The sequence below is a fragment of the Vidua chalybeata genome, chromosome 5 (genome assembly GCF_026979565.1).
Source record: "Vidua chalybeata isolate OUT-0048 chromosome 5, bVidCha1 merged haplotype, whole genome shotgun sequence".
NCBI classification, from domain to species: domain Eukaryota; kingdom Metazoa; phylum Chordata; class Aves; order Passeriformes; family Viduidae; genus Vidua; species Vidua chalybeata.
In genome coordinates, this window is record NC_071534.1 from 66,537,073 (window position 1) to 66,563,386 (window position 26,314).

At 39.0% G+C, this 26,314-nt stretch overlaps 1 protein-coding gene across 2 annotated transcripts in view; it reads left to right on the forward strand.

Moving 5' to 3' along the window:
• The window catches only part of USP6NL (USP6 N-terminal like), a 110,514-nt gene that overhangs the window by 44,152 nt on the left and 40,048 nt on the right, over window positions 1-26,314 (forward strand). For both annotated transcript variants that reach the window (XM_053943812.1, XM_053943813.1), the window contains exons 3-5: window positions 7,014-7,087; window positions 9,119-9,201; window positions 26,052-26,091. In XM_053943812.1, the coding sequence (XP_053799787.1) occupies window positions 7,014-7,087; window positions 9,119-9,201; window positions 26,052-26,091 (197 nt within the window). The remainder of the gene's footprint in view (window positions 1-7,013; window positions 7,088-9,118; window positions 9,202-26,051; window positions 26,092-26,314) is intronic.

Genomic DNA, 26,314 nt, shown 5'->3' on the forward strand with positions numbered 1-26,314 from the left:
CTGGTTTCAGTTCAGTAGTTCTGTTATGAGCAAAGTGGAAGATTATTTCTGTGTAGCAAGAGGATTGCTGTTGTGTGTGTCAGCAGTAAGAAAATGCTGCTTTTGAGGGAAACATGCCTGTAGTGGACATGGCACTGGCTTAGTCTAAACTCATACTGATTCCAGAGACTCAACTATTGACACCTGGGCTTGGGTGGGATCCACGAGCAGTAATCGGTGGTAAAGACAAAGGAGCTGCTGCTCACTTCCAGGCTCAGTGCTCTGCCACACGATATGGGGAGGAAGGTTAAAACAATTGAAGGAACTGTTCTTTTTTCAGTCTCTGGGGAAAAAGGAATAGTCCAACACACTTGATCAGATCTCCTGTTCCGGGCATTTTAACACTTCTCTGAGTGCAAGAAAGCCACAAAAGGGTTGAGGCTGGAAGAGACCTCTGGAAGTCATCTGGTCCAACCCCTGTGCTCAAGCAGGGCTGTGCAGAGCTGGTTGCCCAGGACCACGTCCAGACATCTCATGAATATCTTCAAGGATGGAGAGAGATTCCACAACCTCCCTGGATAACCTGTGCCAGTGCCACTGATCATCTTTCAGCTGGCTTCACAAAGTGTCTGGTAGTGTGTGTGCCCTGACTTCCTTAGGTTAGGATAAGGAATTGGCTGGTTCCTGGCGCCAGGCATCACATAGCAGCAGAATGGCAGTGTGAGAGAGCCAAAGTCTGTGCAAGAGAATGGCTTTGTATGTGTGGCCTAGGATATTTGGTACAGAGATCTGGTTTTCAGGTTTTACTCCTGAATTTTTTGTACTTTTTTCAACAAAAATGTTGTTGTCAACTTCTGTCATCCTAGGTGTTTCAAGTTCCCAAGATATCTTGAAGAGTAAAGGAATTTTGATCAGGAAATATGTAAAATCTCCATCTTTTAAGTAGGGAATGCCAGTTACAGAAATCTAAACTGTACTTTTAGAGTTACCTAATTTTGTGGTTTCTTAGGTAATAAGCCAGAAAGAGGGTACTTGAAGCCCCATTTCAAGTAAGTCCTTTCAGTACGACGCTTTTCCTGCAGCACTTGGAAAACACCAGTAAGAATTCTTGCCCAAGAGTAGAACAGTGATGTGTTACAGGAGCCCTGGCCTCTGAGGCTGTTTGTTCAAATCCTTTTGTTTATTATGAGCTGGAATGCAGGGCTGTGGGCTGGGCTGGAGAACACCAGCGTGGTGCCTTCGTGACACTTGGCATTAACAAATGGCATCTTTGTTCCAGCCTCTGCAGCTCCTGGAGCTGTAGAGGGGCTGTATCTGGAAAAAGGAGCACGTGTCAAGTGGCTCAGTTGTGTGGAGCAAATGCAGCAAGTGGAGGAGAACTTTTCCCCCAGTCATTTTTGATAAACTGATTTAGAATATGGTCTAGAAGCAAACAGATTTACTTCATGAAGACTAAAACAGAGCTCTACAAGGACTGGGAAGAAAATGACAGTCTAAAGACTGGTAAAGTGTTGTGTAAAATTTTATATACTGGTCTTTAATTGTTTACATTATGCTGTTATTCTCTCTCATTACAAATTAGTGATAACTGAGTTTTAAATACTTAATAATATTTAAGGAATAGAATTATGTTTAATGGAAGAAATGTAGCTCAGTTAACTTCTGGAAATATATATTTCAAAGTGTTGCTATGCAAAAGGAATTGTTTTTCTAACTAAGTAGTTCATTTTATGTAAAAAGCGGCTCTCTGTTTTGGAAGTTCTCTTTGCATGAAGAGAGAGTATAATAAATGATGCTTAATCCCTTTTGTTCAGAGCAGCTTTAGTATTGGTGTGCAGGTATTTACCAAGATTCTTCCTTTTGAACATGGTGTACCCACAGTAAAATACTATTAAGTGTACGTCATGGCTTTTATTTCGTTGTTTATGGGAATGAACTGGAAGGAAAATAAACAGCCTGAGTATTTAAGGGACTTGCTGCTGTGACCAGAGAGTTTGTTTATTGCTCTGATATGTGCTTTGAATGTGTAGATGTGTAGCAGCTGGTGGTGGTGCCTGCAGACAGGAATTTGTGCCAGTGCAGCTCTTTGAGCAGTGGGATGTGTAATGTGCAAACAAGCAAGAATTTTAGTAAAGTAATGGGAAACAAATTAACATTCTCAATTCTTTTGGGGTTTTCAGAGTGCTCTGCAATTGTATAGACAATGATGGTGGGCTAGAGGACAAAAAAGGAAGAATTTCCTTTTTTGAATTCGGGGCTTTTCAGAATTTGGGATAAGGTTACACAGGGTGCTCTTGATATATTGAGCCTCAGCTCCATGGAAAGAGGCATCTCTTCTGAGGGTGCTGGTCCACAGCGGGTGAGCCTTTAGCCAGTGTGTGCCCAGGTGGTCAGGAAGGCCAATGGCATCCTGGCCTGTACCAGCAATGGTTTGGCCAACAGGACCAGGGCCGTGATTGCCCCCTGTACTCAACACTGATGAGGCCACACCTCAAATCCTGGAATCAGCTTTGGCCTCCTTGTGACAAGAAGGACGTTGAGGTGCTGGAGCATGTCCAGAGAAGGGAATGGAGCTGTGATAGGGTCTGGAGCACAGGTCCTATGCAGAGTGACTGAGGGAGCTGGGGGTGATTATCCTGGAGAAAAGCAAACTCAAGGGGGAAACTTACTGCTCTCTACAACCCCCTGCCAGGAGGGTGTGGCCAGCTGGGGGCTGGGCTCTTCTCTCAGGTAACAAATGACAGAATGAGATGAAACGAGTTCAAGATGCATTGAGGTAGTTTAGATTGGATATTAGGAACAATTTTCTTCCCAAAAGGGTTGCCAAGCACTGGAATAAGGCTGCCTAGGGAAGTGGTAGAATCACCATCCCTTGAGGTATTTGAAAGCACTTGGTGCTTGGGTGCATGGTTTAATGGTGGGCTTGGCAGTGATGGGTTAATGGTTAGACTCAATGATCTTAAAAGTCTTTTCCAACCTAAACAAATCTGTGATTCCTCTTACATTTATGGCACATCTGTAAGAGGCAGTTTATTATACTGCTGCTGGTGCATGAGCACTGCAATGTATCTTGTATCTACTACTCCTTCAGTGTAAGGAACCACTGAGGCTCTCGATGGTACTCATGTCATACTACCTTCATGAGGGAGCTACTCCATGGTTGTTACCTTTGGCAGCTGAGGTACAGCCTAGTCATTTTTTAGGCTGTTTCAGAGAGGACAGCACTAGTGAGTTTGAGTAACCCCAAAGACCATTCCTGTAAGTTGTACTTTTAAAAAAGGCTGTGCCTTACTGGTTTGCAGTTCTGTAGCTGAACAGGATTAGAAGCCATGCAGGATTAGACAAACAATTCAACACACAGGTACTTAGTAAACCTTGTAGAGCAGCAGCTTTTCTTTTTGTGGAAAAGACCAGTGTTTTACTGTCTTCTGGCCATTCCTCCCTCAGCAGGGGCTGAGTTCTGCCAGGCTGTGATGAAAGCCAGGTGTAACTATGGGCTCTGTGTTAGTCACCCCAACCAGGAGCGGCTGAGCTGCTGCTAGGCTGTCACAGGCTGTTCAGCTCCTTCTTGACTGCTGGAAACGTAAGGGATAGTCCTGCAAGATCCCCCTCCTTTATTCTGGAAAACTGAGTTACTGCAGGGACTGCAAGAGGGATCCTCAGTGTTTAGCTCGGTGATTTAAATGAATACAAAATTACCTTGTTGTAAATTTTTTACCCCTACATTCTCCCTACCCCCACCTTAAAATACGTGTTTAGGTGGATTACAGGGAGTCCTTGGGTCAAGATTCTCTGGTGTCTGTAGGTGACTTCACCTACAGCTACTTTTCCTCCATGTGGAACAGAAGAGAGAAGATGGCATGAAAGCAAGAGTAAGGCAGGAATTTTTTTAGTTTCATCAGATCATCAAACCATAGCTCTGTTTCTTGCAAAAACACTGAGATAACACTGAACAAAACTGATAAGACTTTAGAATACCAGTTATTTGTCTTCAGTTTCATAGTGATGCATTTTTGTGCCGAAAAATTTTTCTTGTTCCCATATTTAGCTTTTACTTTATCAGGAATCAACATGTAATTTCTAAGTTTGAGGTATTTAAATATTTCGTCTTATAAGAAAAATCATGTTTAATGCTTATCTCCCAAAATAAAAGCTCTTGCCCCCATCTCAAGCTGTTTTCTGGGTTTTCAGTATGGATGGATTAATGAAACACTGAACTATCTCAGTGCAGCTGGAAGGTTAAGATGATTCTGGCAGAAAGCAAAGAGGATTACTTTAAAGGCAATGAATATGATAATTTACACACTAAATGTAATTGAATTGTCATGAGACACAGAACATGCCAAACTTTGATTCACACATTGCTTATGCAGAGGAAGGGATGGTAAGCCATGGCCATGTTTTCAGCATAAATCAGGAACTTGCTTTCTGGTGCAAATACAGGTTAGCATTCTTTTAAGCAAAGGTTTGAAGTTTTTTCGGCTTACACTGTTATTCTCTTTGTGTTTTTGAAGATTATATGCATATCCTTTTGAGCACATTTTAAAAATAGAAACATTTTTATTTCTGTTTAAAAAATTGTATCAGCTACGTACTTCGTGAACGTATTGACTACTGTGCATTACAATATTGTCTGCTTATATTCAGCCACTATTCACTCTTTCTCAAATGTAATCTCTTCTACTTGGAAATTAATGATAGGACTTTGAGTGTATTTCTTGAAGCTCAGCAGCAGGCGGGCTTTAAACTTTAAACAAGGGAGCTTTTCCCCACAGCTGTCCATTGGAGAAGTGGAGATTTGGGTCAATCAGTACATGAAGTTGCTGAAGGAATGTCTGGTTTCTAAGGAAGTTAAAAGTTTACTTTTTAAAAACTCATAATTAGTTCTGTAAAGACTTGCTGTAAGCACAGATCTGTCTTCCAGAAGGAAACACAATTTAATTTTGGTTACAATGCCTTTATCTTCTCACTTTGAACGGAAAACCAGGGTTCATCCACTGCTTTTTGTCAGTGTTGATTTGGTAGCTTTAGTGGACATTGTCAGTCTAGCAGACACGCTGTGTCAACTAGAAAAGATTAGGAACCAGATTGCTGTAATTGTGCTGGGGGAGTGCTGGAATGCCCTGGCAGCGGTGTGAAGTTGTGTCTGTGCCCCTGGGTGTGACAGGGCTGGGGAGGGGCTCTGGAGGGCTCTGGGAGCTGTGTCTTGCTCAGAGCTCACATGGGCAGCCAGGGTAACAGAGCCCTGCAGTGGCTGTAAATCCGTGTCAGAGAAAAGCAAACCTGAGACCCAACTGCTTTGGGTCTTGAGTCCCCTTTCAGCTTAGGAATAAAGGATTCAGCACCTGAAAGCACAGGAGGAGAAGTGCCCTGCTTGGACACACCAAAGTCTGAGCAATATGAAATGATTCTACTCACCCCTTATCTTACAGGGAAGAAATTATTTGTCAGTGTTGTAGATTAGAGATGTGAAGCTTCCAAATATAGCAAACTGAATTATTTATTACTTTTCTCCCTCAAATAACTGTGTAAATACTTGTGTGCTGGTTCTGCTGCACACTGGAGAAAATGACAGAGTTCTGTGCATTCTTAATAAACAGGAGTAATGTGATTGGCAAATGATGGTGACAGAGGGGGCTGGGTGACGGTAACCAGGTGTGACTTTTGGAGATCATAATGAAAGCTTTGAAGAAGGAGCCAGACCTTCCCTTAGGCGAAGCTTGGGACAAGAAGTGCTGTTGTCTAAATGCTGGTACTTGTGTCTATGGTGGGTCATACTGAGGTTCTCTTAGTGTTCCCCTGGAGAAAGGTGCAGAACAAGCAGAGACCATGTTAAATCTTTAACAGATAGCTTAGAAGGCCACCTTGGCACAACTTCTTGCCTAAATGTTGAGAAATATGTAGGTAACCTTTATTAAAGAAACACTAAGTTTGAACAAATAACTGTGTTAATGTCATAGGATAGAAAACTGTAATATGTGATCTGTTTTTCTATTTCATGGCCCAGATGGTTGGTATGTACAATTCCTGAAGTTCATTATGTTGCCATGAACTAGATAGTGAAAAAAACCCACATGCTTGGAGTTATTTTTATAAGTGTTAGATTGAAATATATTTTAAACCTTTTTCAAGCCTTGCTTTATCTGAAGTTCGTTGCTTTTTAATAATCGAAAGAATTCAATGTGTGAATCTTTCACAAACTTATTAATTAAAGCTGATTTACCTCATTGGTTTGATATAATTATATTTGGGATATTGAAGTACTTTCTGTTGTTGGATATTCAAAATAGCAACTTTTCCTTTCTTGGTACTCTCTCTTCCTGTCCATGTACTAGAGATGGTTTCTGCTCAGGGAACAGGATTGAGCAAAACTTGAACTCCACTCATGTAGTAAATGCTGCATCTGCAGTGTCATCATGTCCAGTGCTTGCTCACACACTGTTTTTTTGTTTTTGCCTGTCAACCTTCCTGTTGTCATATCCTTAGACTTATTCCAGCTCTGGGTTGCCCAAGTTACAGTTCTGACACTGTAATGATGTCCTTCCCTGTTTTCTGAGAAATAAGTTTTAGGCAATTTCTAAGAAGCAGTAGAAGGCCATGCAGTATTTCTTCAGTATTCCAATATCTCTACAAATCCTGTAAATACTTCACAATTTTGTTTTAAGCCAGTAGTGAATGTTTCAGCTTTCTTTGACTATTAGATTGTTTGTGGAATTGCCAATTAGTGGGCTTTAGTACTTTCTTCAGTCTTTCAGTTAGTGGATTGTGCAGAATTATTTTTTTACTGTATTTAATATCTACACTGGTGGAAAATCAGAAATATTATAAACTCAGCAATTAAGATACTGCGCAGTAACTGTTCCTTGTTTTGAGCAGTATTCACATGTACCAAGGCCATATTTTGCTTTGACACAATAAATTTGGCATTTCTCCATTCAAGTAGTCTCCCTGAAGTTGATTTTCCAAGTATTTGGCTGCAGTTCTTTTTTCACAGGGGAGAAAATCTGAACAACATTATTTTAATTCCTTTACAGGTGCAGATGCTGAGCAGGATGCTGCTATCAAACTTGCCCAGGAACGAGCAGAGATAGTTGCCAAGTATGACAGAGTAAGTGAACTTTTTAGTAATTTAAAAGACGTTTTATAATGAATCTTCATAATAAGTCTGTTTAAAAAGTGAATCATGATTCCAGCTAGCTGTTGTTTAAAATACTCTGTTAAGTACTAATCTGATGTTTAATGATACACTGGCTACACTGGCCTCTGGGTGAATTAAACTCTCCATGGGGGATATTCTGGATAATGACTCAATCATTTTTCAAGTGCATAGCAAGTTACTTTGGGACTATTTCAGGGAGTGTATTGTATTAGAAGTAGTGAAAGTGGGGTGTTTGAGGATGCTCAGTGTATCTGTGAGATCAGAAGGACCCTCATTTTACTTTTTATTTATTTAGTCTTTGGTTATGGTAGTACAAACACTGAAATCATAGCAGAAAAAGATCAGCGAGCTGTGTTGTTTCTCATCTTGTGGGGAGCTAAAAAAATGCCCTGGTCATACCATGTTTGTTCTTGGACCCCTTGTCAGGAAAAGCCTGGCACAGACTGTGCCTACAATGCTTACATCGTAGTCAGGTATTTTTGTAACACTTATGGGCTTCTTAAGTGTCGCTGGAGTACAGAGCAGTAGCCTTGTTTGTAGAGTTCATGAAATGTTTTATGTGCCAGACTTACTGGTGGTTGGCACAGTGTGCAGTAAATGAGTGGCTCACCTTGTACTAAGGAAAAACCTGCTTGTGTGTGGCAGGCTGACACCGGCTGCTCCTCAAAGCTGCTCAGTCACTGCCATTCTCAGCTGGGCAGGGGAGAGAAAATGTAGCAAAAGGCTCATGAGCTGGGATAAAGGCAAGGAGAGATTCTTCACCAATGACTGTCATGGGCAAAACAGACCTGAGTTGAGGAAATATTTTTAATTTATTACCTATCAAATCAGAGTAGGACAATAATAAAATAAAAACTGGATCTAAACATTTTCTCTCCAACCCTCCCTTCCTGGGCTTAGCTTTGCTCCAGATTTTCTTTACCTCCTCCACCTGTGCAGCTCCAGGAGGGTGGGGAATGGGGGCTGTGATCAGTTCATTCCACGTTTCTGTGACTCCTTCCTGCTTGGGTGTTTGACTCCTTAAACTCTTCCCTTTTTCCAGTGGGGAGTCCCTCTCACAGGCTGAAGTTCTCAATGAACTTCTTCAGTGTGGGTCCTTCCCATGGACTGCAGTTCTTCATGAGCTGCTCCAGCATTGGTCCCTCCATCAGGGTCAGTCCTTCAGGCACAGGTGATCCAGCATGGCTCCCCCATGGGGTCACAAGTCCTGCCACCAAACCTGCTCCAGTGTGGCATGGGCCATGGCCAGTGGCAGGTCCATATTGGAGCTGGTTGACTCTGTCTCTGTTGGATGTGGAGGGGCTCCCAGCAGCTTCTCAGAGAAACTACCCCTGGAGCCCCCTGCTACTAAAACCAGGCCACACAAACCCAATTCACCTTGTGTTCTGAGTGTGGCCTGATTTCACAGCCAGTAACCTGTGCATAGTCCACACCAGAAGCAGGTAGAGCTGAAACGTAGTTAAACTTCTGCAAGCCTTTTGCAAGGTAGGCAATTGGAGAGCAGGAATGGGGCATGCATGAATGCATAATTGAGGGAAAACTCAGTGCTGCATTGTTTGACAGCTGCTGCAAGTCAGCCTGGACTGTCTGCAGGATGTGCTCTTGCAGGTGATTGTTCAAGAACGATGGACTTGAGAAATGAAACGAGTAGAGGGCACTCTGGGGACCTTGATGGATTATTATGGAGTTCAACAACAAGTGTGGGATTACTGTGACTCTGGTTGAAATGTATTTTGTGTATAGCAGTGACCAAAAGAGATTTCCTGTGAGGAATATACTGTTTGTAAGGTGTTCTGCTCTCCTTTCTCTTGGCTGGTTAATTTAGGGCTTGTGTTCTCCTCCCCCTCTTCTAACCTCCTGCCACCATGTCCCATAGTGTCTCAAAGGTTATACTTTCAGTGGTTGAATGCTCCCTTATGTGTCTTTATTTATTCTGTCATAAAATATAATTTGGCTTTTTATTTTTTCCTTTCCCCTTAGGGACGTGAGGGTGCTCAGATTGAACCGTGGGAAGATGCTGACTACCATCTTTACAAAGTCACAGATAGATTTGGGTTTCTACAGTAAGTAGCAAGCTTGTAAAGAAAGTAAGATTAAAATATGAATATTCAGGCTCTTTATTGTATTACCTATTGATGAAAGTATTATTATGCCTCCAATAGATATTTTGGAAACTGCTGTGTAAGTGTTACTGCTGGCTAATCTTTCACTGTACTTTCCAATTCAGTTTCTGACTGGGTTTTTCTTTCTGTAATTTGATCTTGCATAGGGAGTGAAGTGTTTTAAAGTGTTTTATTGGGGAATGAAAATTGATAGTCTACAAAAACATTCCAAGCTGAATTGGAGATAAATTTTGGTTGTGAATAACTTAGTTGGATGTAAACCAACTTGAAGTTCTTGGAAGGATTTATAAAAATTTTGTTAAAATGTGCCATTTTAAAAAGATCCCAGCACATTAAGGTTACTCGATGGTTGTATATGAGCAAAAGTGTTTCTCAGACCATGAAAGATTAGTATCTTTTGGCTTCATATATTTTCAACCTTAATGAAATCTCTGCTGATTTGGGACCTAATGTTGAATCAACTTTAAGTCAAAAGATGCCAGAGTCCAGATGCAGTTCCCCTACAGGTGCCTCCTTTGTAACATATTCTGTTCCTTTTTGGCAAATAGAAGATTAGAGTATTAAATTGTATTAGGGTTTTTGTGGTTGGCAGATGTAAATATCCAGCTTGCAGAAACTGAACACAAGCTGACTTGCTACTTTGGATGATATTAGGACTCTCTGAGGTTCTTGGTGTTTGGCATTTTTATTTGAATACATGAAATGTAATTTAAATCCAGAAAAATCAGTGATAAGTGGAAAATTTAGTAATACCTATGTAATTCATAGTATTGGGAAGGGGGATGTGTATGTTCTGTTTTTTTGGGGGACTTTTTCCCTTCTCTCCCTTCCTTTTTGCAATATTGTTTTTCCAAGCTGTCAGTTAAAAGTCATCTTTACCTGCAGACTGCTTGTGCTTCATTGGGGTGAGTTAATTTGATGTGTGATATTCTAGGAGATCTGTTTCACACAAAGAGGTCCTTGTGTTGGTAAAGCCCAGCTGCAGCAGCACATGCCTGCAGTTGTAGCATTCCTAATGGAGAAAGGATGTCAGAGTTATTTTATTTCTGGGGCAGAGGTAATGGAAGCCACTGCAGGGTTCACCTCTGCCTTTAGTATCCTTGTGAACTCCTGAACTTTTCCTGTTACCTGTATTGTGATACTTGCATTTTTATGTGTTAGGTGTAAAAGATTGTTCAAGTCCTCTCCACTTACTGCTGCTGTTCAGTCATTACTCCAGATGTTCCTCTTGCCCAGGAACATCTCTACTCACCAATGCAGAATTAATTCTCTATATAGTCAGCTTCAAGGGATGAAAGCTGAAAGATTTAAATTACATAAAGACTGCACAGGTTAACAGTGTATGCAGATAATCTCTTCACTAATTGTGCCTATTTGTAGCTTATCCATGTCTTGTTACAGGGTAGGTTTCACCTGGGAGTGCTCTCAAGGCTGCTTTGTGATTGTTTAAGACAAATTCAATGTCTAGCAAATTATATTTTTATTTTCCTGAGAAGCAAAATCTCTCCTAATAGAATAAAGAAATATAAGAATATAATAGAATATATAATTAGGATAAACATATCAACTGTCCTTTCCCTGAAATGACAATTTACAGTGCACTCTAGATTTTAATTGTGGTCTGGGTCATGTGTGCTGTCATACTGGGCCTGCTGGGTCTGAAAGAAACTCCTGTTCTATGAGAGTTTGAAATGCAGCAGGATGTACCAAAAGCCTCAGAAGTTTGTCATCCCTGAGAGCCATAATTCCCTACAATCTCTCAGGTGTAAATTAGCAGACAGGCTGATGCACACTGAAAACAAAATCTGGGGGTATTATCAAATTTAGTGTCCTAGTTAAGGTCTGCAGGGATTTGTAATCTTGTTTATATTGACATCTTAAAATACTAAGAGAGGTGTCTTTTGTATCAGAAGGGTGCTGGGTGTGAGGAACCTGATACAAAATTAGGGCTTGTTTTCTCAAGTACAATAGGCTTTGATTACTATCAGTAGTTTTCTGGTTTTCCTTGTCTGTGTCCTGTTTGCAGCTTTCCATGGCTCTGTGAAGGGGCATTCAAAGTTCAGCTGATTGCTGATAGGGCAGGAAAGATAATTTTGAGAGAATGAAGCACTCAGGCTGCACGTGTAACTTGCCACTGGATAGAATATAGGAGAATGTAAAGGCTGGAGACATTTCAAAAGTAGTTTTGGTCTAGATCTGCAATTCTTCTGGTGTCCCAGTGTCGTTATTTGTGTGTTAAACTGGGAATTTGTAAACTTGAGGGACCTGATGACTTCTATTGTCTTCCTGCCTTACCAGCAGAAGTGGGCTCAGGTTTTCCTCAGAGAGGACTGAGAGGGAAAGTGCCTTTTTATTTACCAGTGGAGAAACTGGATTGTGATTGGAAACAGATATAACATTTCCCTTCAAGTAAAATATGTTACTTTAACCTATTTATAAGGCCCTCAGTTGAGGTATCTGGCATCTTTGGTCAATTCTAAGTGATGTAGTATTTACTGTTTACAAGAGTTAGGTCCATCTTTACCCAATATTGTCTTAAATTTTTAGTAGATGCTGCCTTCAGAACACAATTTAATTTGTTTAGTGCAGTAAGTTATTTTGCAGTTTTGCAAATGAATGTGAATGTTCTAGTTAACTTTGGTATTAAGAGGAAAGTGGTGTGCACAGGTTATTAATATTGCTATTTAAAACAAAAAAAAATACAGCTGAGTTAATGAATTTAGGGAACAAGAACGTGTACTCAGTGAGAAGTAGCAAAGCATTATAATAATGAGACTTATTTGAAATTAATAAAGGGAAGTTTTAGAGGGAAGTTGGATGTGGGAAGAAGGTTTCCAGCAAAGCTAAGCTGTGAAATAACCTGTGGGGAGCCCAAGGGGACTGTCTCTTGAGATGTTTAACACCAGAATGTGCAAAACAAAATGCAGATAGGAGGAGTTTGTTCAGTGGCATTGACTAAATTGTAGCAGTTATGAGCTACTCTACTGCAAACATAAATTGTATGGTAGAGGCATGCAGGAACCAGAAAGAGTGAAACCCTTATTATTAGCTAAATTGTAGAAAATTTGGCCTTTACCAGCTACTGTTCAGTTGCAAAGCTATAAGGAAGCAGTGGGTTGTGGTATATTTAAGCCATGTGGTGTTGCAGGCAAACCAGACTCAACTTGGAGAATTTTTTTTATAATTTACTGCCAGATAACATGACATTCTGACTGCTGACTTGGATGCTGGGTAGGAATACTCCAAACCATAACGCTCTAACAGGCACCTAGAGGAAACACCTGTCTCCCCTCTGCCTCCAGGACAGACTTCCTTTCCTTTTTGTCCTGGGTTAGCCTTGGATCACCCCAGTTCCTTTGGTGAGGTGGCAGGCAGTGCAGGAGCTCCTGCACATGATGACTTCTTTCTGCTGCTCCTGGTTTCTTACTTCTTTTCTCCTTCTGCTCCTTGTGTCTTGCATGTCTTCCCCCACGCACATGGTGTTCCTCCCACTCCAGCCATGTTCTCAATGACCCCTTCCATGTGCCTCTTGTCTCTCCAGTTAGTATTGTTCCTCTTAATTAATACAGACTTGTTTCTGCCAAGTGCTGTTGGTTTTCCTCAGTGTCACCTGATATACATGGAATAGTATATTGAATTAATACATCAGTTAAATAAATATTCATATAACATGGAATAGCCTATTAAAAAAAAAAAACATCTTCACTTCTGTAATGTTTCTTTCAGAGAATCCCATGTCAGGGAGCTTGTCTTAGTCGTGACCATGAATATTGACAGAGCAGGCCAGTATATTTTATACAAGCCCAATGTGGTTTCCAATAAACCTAAAAAAAAAAAAAAAACAAACCCAAAAAAAACCAAACCAAAACAAACAAACAAAAAAAAAAAGGCAGCAGTATCCCTTCCCAGAAAAACTTTAGGCATGGTTCTTATTCAATGCAATTTGTTTTCCAGTAAAAATCCTGCTGCTGATTTCACATGACAGTGCAGGAGTGCTGAGCAGTCAGACTGATGTGAAAAGTACCATTCAATTTTAGAATGGACATTTTTTTCCTCTGAAGTCCAGCACCAGTGTCTGTATATACAGTCTGTCAGTGTTTTGATAAGATTGGATATTCTTTTCTAGAAAGTGCAGGAGCTGGAGGCTTTGAGCTGTGCCTGCAGCTGATGGAGGCCCAGCACCCCATCTCTGGGAACTCCCATAGGTCTCAGAGAAGGCTTAGCCTGTAATGGGTGACTTCTGCAATCAAGTATTTTAAAAATGGGAGAAATGCCTAAGATCTCTTCACAGATAGTCATAACAAAAACTGTTTAAGCTGATTTTGGAAATGAAAAAAAGGCGGAATGTGTTTGGTATTCATAAATAATCAGGGGTTTGTGTGCTCAATTTCTCATTTTTCCTTTTTTTTCCCCCTCTTGTTTGATGTGATGTACCATTTTGGTCAGCACTGTATGAATGTTGACCCTGCACCCCCAAAAAAAGCAGTTCTTGTCTGTCTTATCTTGGAACCTGGCTGAATTTTTAAATAAATGTCCTCAGTATTTTCAGTGTGGACTGTTCTTTAACCAGCACTTTACCTTGCAGATAACTTCTATTTGCATTTTTTTCTATCAGGAGTCGTTGATAAGGGAATAACTTCAGGGAAAATACGCCTAAAGGAGTTTCTGAGTGTCTTGAAGCTCATAGCAGGCATTCCAGTAATGCCTCAGGATCTGGGATTTTCCCCTTCCATCTCCTGGAATTATTTAGTTGCTTTGGTGCTGCTTTGGAGTGGTTAAAAAAAGCTAAATAAGTACCTTATTCCTTGGGTGGTAACAAGTTCCCTACTACAACTAGGAATGTTTTAAAAGGTATTTTATTTCATTAAACTGACAGTTTATGTAATGTCTGTATTGATTTGTCTATTTAGAAGTGACAATTTTATGAGTTATTTTTTATAGCTAAAAAAGAATTCAAGGTCTTACTACAGTAAAAGAAAACAAGAAATTCAAATGACAGTGTTTTTATAAGTAAATAAGAATTTAACCTTTAACTGACTGTTGTTGAAGCACATACTTAAAGATGTATTTTTCATTAATGTATCTTTGTCTTTATTTTTTTATTAAACCCTTCAGTTAACTACAAGGACAAAATAACTTTATTCTCTCCCCGCCCTACATAATGTTAAGGTTGAATGGTCACAAGAGCATTGGCTGATTGAAGTTTGCAAAACAGCCCAAACTTTGTCTGTGATCCTGAAGTAGGGGAGAAGCTGAGAACAGCATTTTGCAACTGTAAAGGTCAAGCCCAGTTTAAAGTGCTGATCCTCTTTGGGCCCTTTCAACACCAGGCCAAAAGTCAGAGCAGGATAAGCCAAATGGCCTCGGTGTCTTCCTAGAATGGCACAGAAAGCTAAAGTTTGAGCAAATCTGAGCAGCATCACCAACATACTCCTGGTCCACGTACTCCACGTCCTGAGGGTCTTTCTACTGAAATTCATAAAGCATTGAACAACATCCCCCTGAAGAAGAAACATCAGCCAGGTTCTTTTGTGTGGCACCTGTTGGAACTACAGATTCCAGTCTTTCAATCATTTGGGGATCAAGCAAAAATATTTTTTTAAAAATAAAATGTCCTACACTTTTCCTTTTTAGCTGTAAATTAGGATTTATGTTATCTGGTCTTTTAAAGCATCCTTGTGTGTGTATATTCATTATGATTCTTTTATATTTCTCTCTCTGTAGATCACCCAGCTGAGAAAGAGATGTTCTATTTTCTTTTATAAGAAAACCGGTCAACATCATAGTTTTACTTTTCTAAGTAAAATTAAAAAAAATACTGGTTTTTGGAATTCGAGGCAGGTACAGCTCAAGTCCAAATTTTACTATTCCTAATTGGGAAATATAGATTCTGACCTAAATACTCTGACTAATATATTGTGGAAAGTGTTTTAAATGTTCAGCCATTAATAGTTATGAAGTAGAAATAACAGAAGAAACTGCAATTTATTTACTGCAACTTTCCAAAAACTTTTTTCTTTCCATTGTTCCCTGATGAATACCAGCAACAGAATTATTCTGGTAACTTTTGGTGATGAGCTGTGAAAATCATAGCAGACATGACATCATTCAAAAAACTTAAAAGTACTATTATTTCTTCAGCCTGCACCATCTCAGTTCTTTTCAGACCTTGTTATGATCAAGCTATTTATTAACTTATATTAGTACTTGTTATATTTAGCAATAACCTGTATTGTCACAATTTGTGGTCTGACTTGGGTGATGCACTTTAAAAGTTTTTCCTTTTACTACCTGCTCAGTAAATGGAAACTGGGATATATATTTAGTGTGGCAGATGCTGTTATGGTGATAAATATTCCAGGATCAGCATAGTGAGACTGGGCAGATTGGAGGTCTATTTTGCAAGGTTGTTCAAGTGAGTTTTTATCCCCTGAAGACTAAGGAGTGGTACAGTAGAAGTACTAGTGGTAGAAAATACAGATGTGTTCTGCCCCTCACCCCATTAATGAGGCTCTCTCCAAAATTTGGGTTAGATTCTTGTGTTACTCTTACAGTAGCTATGTGCTGATTCTGATGGAATTGCAGTAATTCACAGCAGCTGAGAATGTGACTCATACCCTTAGTCTTTATCCCCATGAGCCTGTTAAAGCAGAGAACATGCTTTGAGAATAGTTTGCTAATGATGGAGATTATCCCATTGCCAGAGGCACTTTTCAAATAGCAGAATTCATTCATTCTTTTGCTGACATTAGACCTACCTGCTCTTCTCCATCAAACTTCACTCTTTAGAAAACATAGTGCATTTTTATTAGCTCCAATGCATTTCTACAGCATGCTCCAAAAATTAGTTAGGGGAGCAAAGAAACAGAGCTCAGTCAAGGATTGAGATACTCCATTAAATGTCTCCAAATGAAATGATTGATATTTTTTTTCCCTCTGGTATTATTATTTTACCCTGAACTTTTTGATAGGGAGAAATATGATGAGCAACCAGTTATCCCTTCTTGGATTGTATTTCTTGATAATTTGTATGTAACCTTGCTGGAAAATAGTCCTTGTCTCTGAAGTATTCCTTAGTATTTTCTCCTGTGTGCTGTTGAACCACATGTCCAAGAGGAATAACTCTTGCACAGCTCTCCCTGCTGACTTGGGTGGGTACATGAGTGAATTATCTCCAGATAAGAGCTGTAAGGACAGGTCTCTGAGGGTTCTTGGCAGCAAAAGACGTTATGCTGAGATTTTGGGTAAGAGAAAGAAAGAAAGAAAGAAAGAAAGAAAGAAAGAAAGAAAGAAAGAAAGAAAGAAAGAAAGAAAGAAAGAAGCATGGTTGTTGTAATTTGGTAATACTCAAAGTTGCATTCAAAGAAATAGGGATTTTATGTAGTTTTAATGTCAGAGTTTTAGTAGGAGAATCATGGAATCTCATGGAAGGTTGGAAGAGATAAGCAGTAAACCCAGCACCATCACTGTAACCCCATAACCACTAAACCACCGCATCACCCAGTGTCAGATCCAGAAGCCTCTTAAACACCTCCGGGGGTGGTGACTCCACCCACCTCCCAACTTGTTGCAATGCCTGACCACCCTAAAAGTGAAAAACGTTTTTTCTAATATCTAATCTAACCGCCTCTGCCTCAGTTAAAGCCATTTCCTTTTAAGGCCATGAAATCTGCACATCAGAGTTCAAGGAAAGAGCTCCAAGGCTACAAGAAGAGTTGCGAAGTTACTGTTCACAGTCACACGGAACCACTATTCTTAATTTTCTAGGCACATTAAATATTGCCAAACATGTTAAGTGGTGTGGTTGTGTGCTAAAATAGCAATGAAGCGTTTATTCTTAACAGTGCAATTATAAATGTCAGTCTTGCTGCATTTTATTTATGCTGGTCATTCAGCAGGGACTTACTGTCATTTTCTTCTCAGCTTTGTGAGACAGAGTCAGACCCTCTTTGTCAGGAGAGTGGCTAAACTCTTCCCTCCTTTGGGAAGAAGTGTGCCAAGTTCAGCCTTTTTCAGCTGCCAAAGTAAAATCTTTATTTAAAAAAAAAAGTTTAGATCTCTCCTATTAGAGAAAAGTTGTGTTTCTCTTCTCTTTCTTCTCAGTATACAAATATGCCTCATTTTGACTGTCTAGAATTTTTCATGCGGCATTATTAAGATTTACCATGGGGACTCTGCTGAATTCTCTCCATTGGAATCCTGTATTACGTGCCACGGATTCTGCCTTCTAATATGTGATGCACTTGCCTTGACTGATTTTGCTGCAGAATATTAATTGCTATTCGTATTGAGGAATTGCTGTTAAAAAAAAAAAACAACAAAAAAAAAAACAACCACAGATTTCAGCTCTACTTAATATTCTTTCATTTTGCCCTAATATACCTTGAGGATATTATCTTTATTTATGGAGAAAAGTGGTAGTTTTCTTGGGTTGGTTATTGAGATTTGAAATGCCTTTTTTAGGTCCATCTTGCTAGCATTAGACAAATCCTTTTTATTTTCCTCTTTGCCTGTTTCCATGGGGAACTACTTTTACAATAATATTTTAATTGCATTTCTGTATGACATAACCTGTTTTGAAAACACAGCAAACACATGATTATCAGTTATAGAATTCCTGATAAGTTGAAATGCATCCTTGCTTACTATGCAGTTGTGAAGTGGTGAGGCTGGTTCAGAGACCAGGGTAAATAGGTAATTTTACTTAAACATTCTTGACAGTGGAGGAGTACATTGGACCTGCTGTAAAATTTGCTTAGTTTTGTCCATTCTGACTGAGTTTACAGCTCTGCTTCCACGATGGAAGTGAACACTGTGCTGTGAATTTGTCTGCGCTCGTGGTGGTGGTTGTATTGTGAGTCTTCTCTTTACAAGCATGCATTTGAAGTTGTGTCCAAAAGCATGAGCTGTCCATGGCAGTTTGTAGTATTTGCTTCCTTAAAGTGAGGTCTTGTTTTTGCAAGTGTGTGGTCAGAAGTGTTGCTTTAGAAGGTGTTTTGGTTACTGCAAGGAAGTCTTCAGTGCCTTTGTTGTTCACTTTTTCTCACACTTGCTCTTTTAGCAAGTATTCTTTGTCAGCCTGATGGGGAAAAGTGGTTGTTTATTCAAAGCTGTTTCATGAAAATTGTCTAGGGAAAAAAAACAGATGTAGCAAAGGGAGACGAACCAGACCTTCTCTCTGGTGGTCACCTGTGAGCTTTGCAATTGCATATATTTGCACTTGTGTATTTAGTGGTAGGACTTCACTAGAAGGAGGAAGTGCCTAGAAGTTACGTGTCTAGAAGTTACTAATGAATTTTCTGTGACTTGGACTGTGCATTTCATTTCTTTTGCAATAGTATTTAAGATGTTCTTCTCTTTTAATTTTTGTCTTCCCTTTCCCCTTGTGTTATTGTGGTGATCTGTTGTGTGGTTCTTCTTTAGCTTTCCTTTGATGCATGGTCTTCCTGTGGAAGGAAGAAATGGTATGGTCTTTTTTTTCCTAAATTTGTGTCACAGTGTTACCCCTTTCTTTGGCTTAGCTTTATTCTAAGCTTATTCTTAGGACTAGAGTTGAAATTTGAATTTTAAATCCATTCTTTCAGCTGAGTTAGTCCAGGCTGTCACTTCAGCAATCCCCTGCAGATATAGAAGGAAATGAGGTGAATGCAATCCTGTAGATTAATGGCAAACACAAAAATAAGCTGCAGGAAAATTCTGCCAACTAAGGACAAATAATGTGGTTTTTTGTTAACAGCTGCTGCTGCTTGATTTGAGTAGAAGATCATCCAGTGTGTACTAGGAATTCATAAAGTACTTCCTTGTATAAAAAGAGCTATTAGGTAGCAGAACTGAAAAAAAATGATTGACTGTGTTAATATGGTTTAATTTATACAACATTCATAAAGCGATATGAAATGGTTTTGAGTTACTGCTTAAGCTCTAAAACACAATTATAAATTTTGTTTCATTTATTTCCTACTAAATTTAGCATTTCTAGAAGATGAAAGTAACTGAATGTAGAGTGTGTTTCACTGGCACAGGTTCAAAGGATGCTAAAAGGGGGCACAGTTTTTTAGAAGTGCAAACATGCTGCTACTCTTGACCCAATGAAGGACCCACCAGAATGGGATTTGAGACCACTGAAGTTTATTTCCTCAAAGAAGCAAGTGTAGATACATAATGCTTAGAACTTCAGCAGTGAACAAGTATATATTGCTGGAACAATACCATCTTAGGTAATTTATGTTCAAATATGCTTTGCATAGTGCATGAATTTTAATTCAGATGAAGCTGCCAACATGCAAACCATGGATCGCTGTTAATTTATGGTGTAAGTGATGTGCACAGGAAGGAACCTTTGAGCAGTACTGCAAAACAGGAGATATGTGTTTAAGGAGAAAATCCTAGGTGTTTTAGATATTTATCAAATGCAAATTAGAAGCAAGGCATTCTCTTTCATTTGCCTTTTAGACTCTTGGGAATTTTAAGGTAGCTTAGGCTAATTCTTATCTTTCTATAAAAACTTGGTTCTGAGAAAACATTTTTAACCTCAGTGTTAATTTATGTGCAATTAAAGTGGCATCAAAAATCACTAGAAATGCTGATGTGCTCAGTTCAGCAGATTATAAATTTTCTTAAAGGTGTTCTGATTCCATGCTGGGGAAACTTTCAAGTTTTTGTATAGAACACACCTTTCCACTAAAAACAGAGGACAGCTCATATTTTTAGCATTTGGCAGTGAAAACACAGTTCTGTGTTTTTTGCTATGAATTTCGTGATAATTTTTCATATTGGCAATAAAAACTTAACAGCAAAGTCAACTTCTTTCAAGCAGCCAAGTACTTTACTAAAAAGTCACCATTTTGAGATTTAGTTCAATTTGATAAAACTTGAATTTTATTTTGTCTCATCTCTTACAGTTCACATTGCTTGAGACTTTCTGGACAGGAGCTACATGTTCATGGCACTGAGCTGTGCAAATTGGCAGCAACATCCACAGAAACCACAAATAATTGCAAATAAAAATCACAAAAGTGATTTTTAGTCAGAAAATCACATGTGGTCCAACCTTTTGCCAGCATTAAATTCTTTCTTGCAGCATGTTTCCTGATAATTATATTGTGGAATGTCACACCGGCTTATCCCATATGTTAATTAATTGCTTTGGCTTGCTTATGAATTTTAACAAAACTTCTGAAAGCTGTTTCTTAATCTGCTGTAGTCACTACCCCCATACTGTGCAGAGGTTGTTTGGTGAAAATTCCAAGTGAATGATTACAGTAGCAGAGCTCCAATTATTTTGAGAGACAGACTCAGTCAAAATTGTGAGTTTGTAAGTACATCGTGAGATAGAAAGAAGGAAGTGAGCCACAGAATTTTATCTGTGAAAAACAACAGCTTTCTTACCTTCTCCTTAATATTTTCAGAAATCTTTTCTGTATGCTATTGATTTTGAAAATAACACTTTTGCTTTAATTTCCTTTGAAAAACTGCAAGATTAAAGTACTGCTCATAGTCAGGATTCCTCTGCAAATTACCTTGAAGGTGTGATTCTGTTGCAAAGCACTGTTGTACATATCCATAATACCCCATATTGGCCTGACAGCTTTATGTGCCATGCATCAGACACTGAGGGGGAGGCAGACCTAATAGAACACCTTGTTAGTGTGTTTATTGCTGTAGAATTGGTTTCCCAGTGTGAATATACTCATTTTTTTGTGTCTAGTAAAGCCATAGATTCCTACAACTCACTCCTGACAAATCACACAATTTAAAGCTGTACCTGTTTGGGAAGATTTACTTTTTCCTAATATGTCTGGATACTGTAATGGTGCAAGCCTTTACTTCAGCAATCTGAGTTTCATATTGTAGAGCAAGACAACTCCATTTATACTAAAGCTCTTTGTGTTCAGACACATGTCGAGTGAATCCTTCCCTTCTCATACCTTACCTGTGCATGATCACTCTTACAAATTCATTTCACATCACTTTTGGTTTGGAATTTTGTACCTTACTGATGTTTTTGTGGATGTTTCCTCACAAATTTATTAATCATGAAGGTTTCAAAATGATACAAATTACTGTTCTTAAAAATTTTTAAAAATACTTCCTTCAAAATAAGTCTCCTGGGTAATAGCAAGTATGTTTTCCTCGTGGATCTAAACACTTAAAAGTGAGTCACAAATGACAAGCTGAATGCACAGCATTTGTTTCTTCATGATTAACTCAATGAGACCATGAAGATCAGTGTTCTGCAAGAAACTTCTCCCAGATTATATTGAAAATGTGACACCAGGTATGATTTTGAAATACTTTTCATTTAAAATGAAACTCTGTGCAATGGTGCATGGTGATGCTATTGCACTTAGAGGAGAGTATGAGAAAATAACTGAATAATAGTTTGAGAAAACCTTTTGCATAGGTACTGCTTTGCAGGCTTTGTGAGGATTAAACCTTTTTAATGTCTGTGTTACGCTGGGTTCAGTAATATATAAATATTGAATGTAATTGACTTTTTAATTAGATGACTTGTGTGTATCACAGTTATTCCCACAAATATTTCATGATAACAAGCCCCAAAGTTCTTCACAGTGCCCTGGCCAGTTCTGAAATAGAAATTGAGAGATAAAAATACAACATACTAAAAGATTTTGAACATTACTGTTCTTCAGGCAATTAGGCATTGTAGTATTTCTGGTCTTACTGTGGTCAGTTTTTGCCACTTTTTTTTTTCCCCAATGAAAATTTTGTTGTCAGGCCATGTCCAACTTGTTACTGTGAAGTAATGAATTGATCCCCTGGAATTTGGAGTTCTGGGGTGACTGGTGTACCAAGGTTGATTATTGCTCCATTATCTTCCATCCTCAACTGAATCTGCAAAGGACAGAGGAGGCTTTACATGTCTTAAACTTAAGCCAAACCAGAAACAGGAAAATGCTGTGATTTGAGTCAGCAGGGAGCATACTTGGGATTCAAACAGAAATGCAGGAAAAGAATAAATGTGTTGAGTGTCTAATATAAGAAAGCCTTTCCTTGTGTTTGTACTGAACAAATACATCAAAGTGCTATTTAAAGATTACTGATTTAAACAGCAGTAGTGGGTAGGGGACTGTAAGCTTGTTAAGTCTTAGACTTTTCAATTTATTTCAACTACCACTCTTACTCAAGGAGGTTAATTACAACACATGCTGTAATGGTCAAAACCATAGATCTGCATATTTAATGTTCTGAAGTGACAGATGATTATGCATTTGACATAATTTTTTAAAAAGTTTTCTTGAAACATTCATGAAAACCTGTGTTAGCCACTGTGATGGATTTAAAGATGTAAGATCCATTTATCTCTTAAAACATAATACAAAAAGGCACTTTCAGTCAGGTCTAATAAATGAAATCTTGTCTTTGATCTTAGAGACCTCACTAGAAGGTGGAAGTAGTTCAGACTGAAAGATAGGAGGATGGCTTTGGGCTGGTGCTGCAGATCACCACTAGTGAGCACCATGGGTAGAAATCCTAAGTTCCACTCAGACCTTGGAATCCACTATTTACTTTCTCTCTGTGAGATGTCTTTGAGGAACCTTGTAGCAGGGCGACCATCAGGTACTGTACTGTAGTTGGGATTTGATCTTGCAGTGGTTTGCAGCTCCCAGCTTGGAGACAAGATCTTCAGCACTTTCTCTTAGTGCTGTGACTGCAGAGCTGCTTGGCAGTGACAGGCAGAACCCTGAGCTGCTGTTGGGATCCCAGGTGGCTGCAGCTGGCAGCTCTTAAATTCATGGCAAGGCAAAGACCAGGTGTAGTGATTGTTAATTCCTGGCTCATCCAACAGCTGACTTTACCTATTCAGATTTTATTTGGTGGGGACAGCAGAGTGTTAAGATCCAGTTTCTGCTGAGACCTTATTTTCATGACTTCAGTTAAAAACATCCCTGTGACTCCTCTTTTGGATATCCAGGATTGTATGGTTCCAAGCTAATGATGTTCATCAGTTCTATTCTCTCTGGATCCCCTAAATAAATATTACTTCATCTATTAAAAGAAAACAGTCATCTTAGGGCAGGATATAGCTATATTTTGTTAATACTGTTCACTATTTCTATTTATTATTTGGTGAAGTATGCAGATAAAAACCATGGAGAAATGCAAGTTTAAATAGACTGTGAATGGCTGGAGAAGATTAATTTTTAAAAGAAATAATTAAGGGGTAACAATTTAGATTGGCTTAGCTGGGGAAGGAAGGAAAAGATGCATCATTATAAAGAAAAACTAGAAGGTACAATAAAATAACAGATTCATAGACATTAATTGATTCTGTGTCTGATTTTACCAAATAAGAGAAAATCTCTAAGGTTTCTGCATAGAAAACACACTAAATGGAAATACATTTATTTAAAGTACCTTTAGGAGCTTTGAGAGAGTTTGTATGCCTGCACTGCCTTTTCTTCAGTCCTTGCAGGGTAGACTTTAATATTTACATATGTGAGTTTAGGGGCATAGCTGATGGCATTTTGTTAATGGAGAGGGAGATCTGCAGGAACTCCTGCAAGTCCAGTGAGTTTCTGAGCAGCCTCGGGCAATTCATTTGGCTTCTGTGCTGTTTGCCAGGTGCTCAGCAGCATCTTGAGGAATAAAAACACTAAAAACATGGGGCTGCCTTAATGTGCTGCTGTGGAATGTCAGTGTGACTCTGTGGTATTAGTGCAGAGCTGTGCAGCTCAAAAAAATAATGAGCGATCTGGGCATAAATTTGATGTTGGATTAATTTGGTGTCTGCTTCCCAGGACATGAGGGCAGCCTTTTCCTACTCAGGAGGTTCAGCCATGCCTTTTCTTTGTTCACTGATGATAACTTGCAAAATTAGCAGAGAGCAATTCCTTAATAAATCACTAGAACTCATTCTCCCTTTGTAAAAAATAATATTTGATTAATCTTTCATGTGATCAGGTTCCATGCCAGTGTGAGGAGAAGCTGTCAAGTGGTACCAGTTCAGCAGAGGAGCTGCTGTGGCCGCTGTGAGTCTGTGGGGATGCGGAGCTGGCAGATCCTTGCCTTGCAGGCTGCAGGCAGTGCTGGAGGAAAAAGAGTTTGTTGTGTGCCCAGCCAGCTGCTGGTGTGACCTTGTAGGGCTGGAAGAATGAGGCTGCTGTGGGAGACTCGTGGAGGGTAGGCAGGGCCTGCAACTGTCACTGAAGAATTGGAAATTTAAGTCATGTGAGAAGGCCTAGCAGTCTTTGTGCATCAAAGCTACAACCACCCCAAGCTGATTGTATCAAATAGATTTTTTTTTTCCCTTTTGCATTTTCAGTTCACTCAAATAAGCTGAATTTCTAGGTCATATTTGGCGTAGGAAGGGCCTGCTTTCAGCTGATATAGTTATGAGAGTGTGCACAATACTATAATTTTGTTAACATTTACAAATAGCACTGACTAGAGGTTGTTTCTAGTGCATTAGATATTCATCAAAAGATTTTTTGATTATGTTGTTCAGCAAGAAAACTTTCATATATTTGTTAAGTGCTTCTAAATGAATGAATGATGCTTTTTGCAATGCTGCTCAAAAGCAATAGTCTTGAGTTTAAAATTAGTTTCTGAGCTGTGGACTGGAAACTTTGACTTGTGTATGGTCTCTGTGAAGGTGTTGGTGGGAGCAAGTTTTTCCATTAGATGAAGTGGTTCAAATGTGTTTCTTCATTCTGTATTTCTTTATTCAAATATAACTTCTGAATCTGAAACAGCATCTTTTAAATGAAATGAGATTGAATTCAATTTCAAGTGTTTTGCATCAGAGTATTCTTACACTGACTGCAGCCTTAACTTCTGTAGCCTTTGCCAAGGTCACCCTTGCACAGAGTGGATACAGGTCTAAAATACTGTGGTTAATAGCTTCTCTGTAGAAAGCTATAATGATGTGGGTATGAGGGTTTTTTCATAATATCAAGACTCAGTAGGAACTTTTAAAAATATTTCACGTGTTTCCTGTGTTTTAGCCCCTTTTAAACATGGTTTTGTTGGGTGTGTTATTTATCTGACCTCAAGAGCAGAAGGGAGTTGCTTGTTACAGCTGAGCTGCTGTGTTTTCAGAAGCTGCAGGGGAAGGCAGGCTCTCTTGGTGTCAAGGTGGTCCAGTTACTTTTGAGAGAAAAAGCACAAATTTCTTTGCTAAGAAAAACAGAAGTCAGGGCCTCAAATGAAATGAAAGGAATGGGAAGTCTGAAGATATATCAGGTCAAAGGTTGCTCTTCAAGCTTTCAATTCCTAAGCTGCCTTTTTAGGCTTAGGGTAAGAAGTTAAAAGACTTTAATTTTTAGTATTAATTAGGTACCTAGTAACATAACAAATTTCTTTTTCTGCTATCTCCTGCTTGTTACATAGAGTGAGATTTTTAGTTTTGAGAACGTGTGAGTTAACTCTCCTAAGTCAAGCAAAATCTCAGTGCTTTTCCTTGAGCACAATAGTAAAGGAGGAAGCATTTTGTTTTTGTTGGTAAATCAGCTAACAACAGTATGGTCAAAGAAAACAAAACAAATATCATTTGGGTTTCACTTCAGTAGTATAGCACAAAGTGCTTTTACAGAAGGAAAAAAAAAGTTTCCTTAAGCTATGTCATATTTTTCTTAAGTTATGCAGCTACTTTGATTTAAAAACCTAGTTCTGTACTTAAAATTATTAGTTCTTCTTTACAGTTCAGAATTCTTGTTCACTTGTGACTACAAATTGCTGGTATAAGTGCTGACTTGTAAGAGCCTATACAGACATGATTTTGTGCCAAGATCAACCAAGACTAATAAAAACTTTGTCTTTGTTTTCAGTCCAGAGGAGCTTCCTGTCCATGATGCGGTGATAGAAAAGGTAAGTCCACTGTCCTCCAGGTTTTACTAGGAAGTAAACATTTACAGATTTACAGCTTTTAAAAAAATAAATCACTGTGAGATGAGTTGATGAAGCATTTTAGTGATTTACATTTCCAAAGAAGCCCATTCTAAATCCCCTAAAAACTATCATCCCAGAGGCCACATTAACTCGCCCACAGATCCCTGGGGGCCCGCTTGTTTTTACATTTGCTCCTATCAGT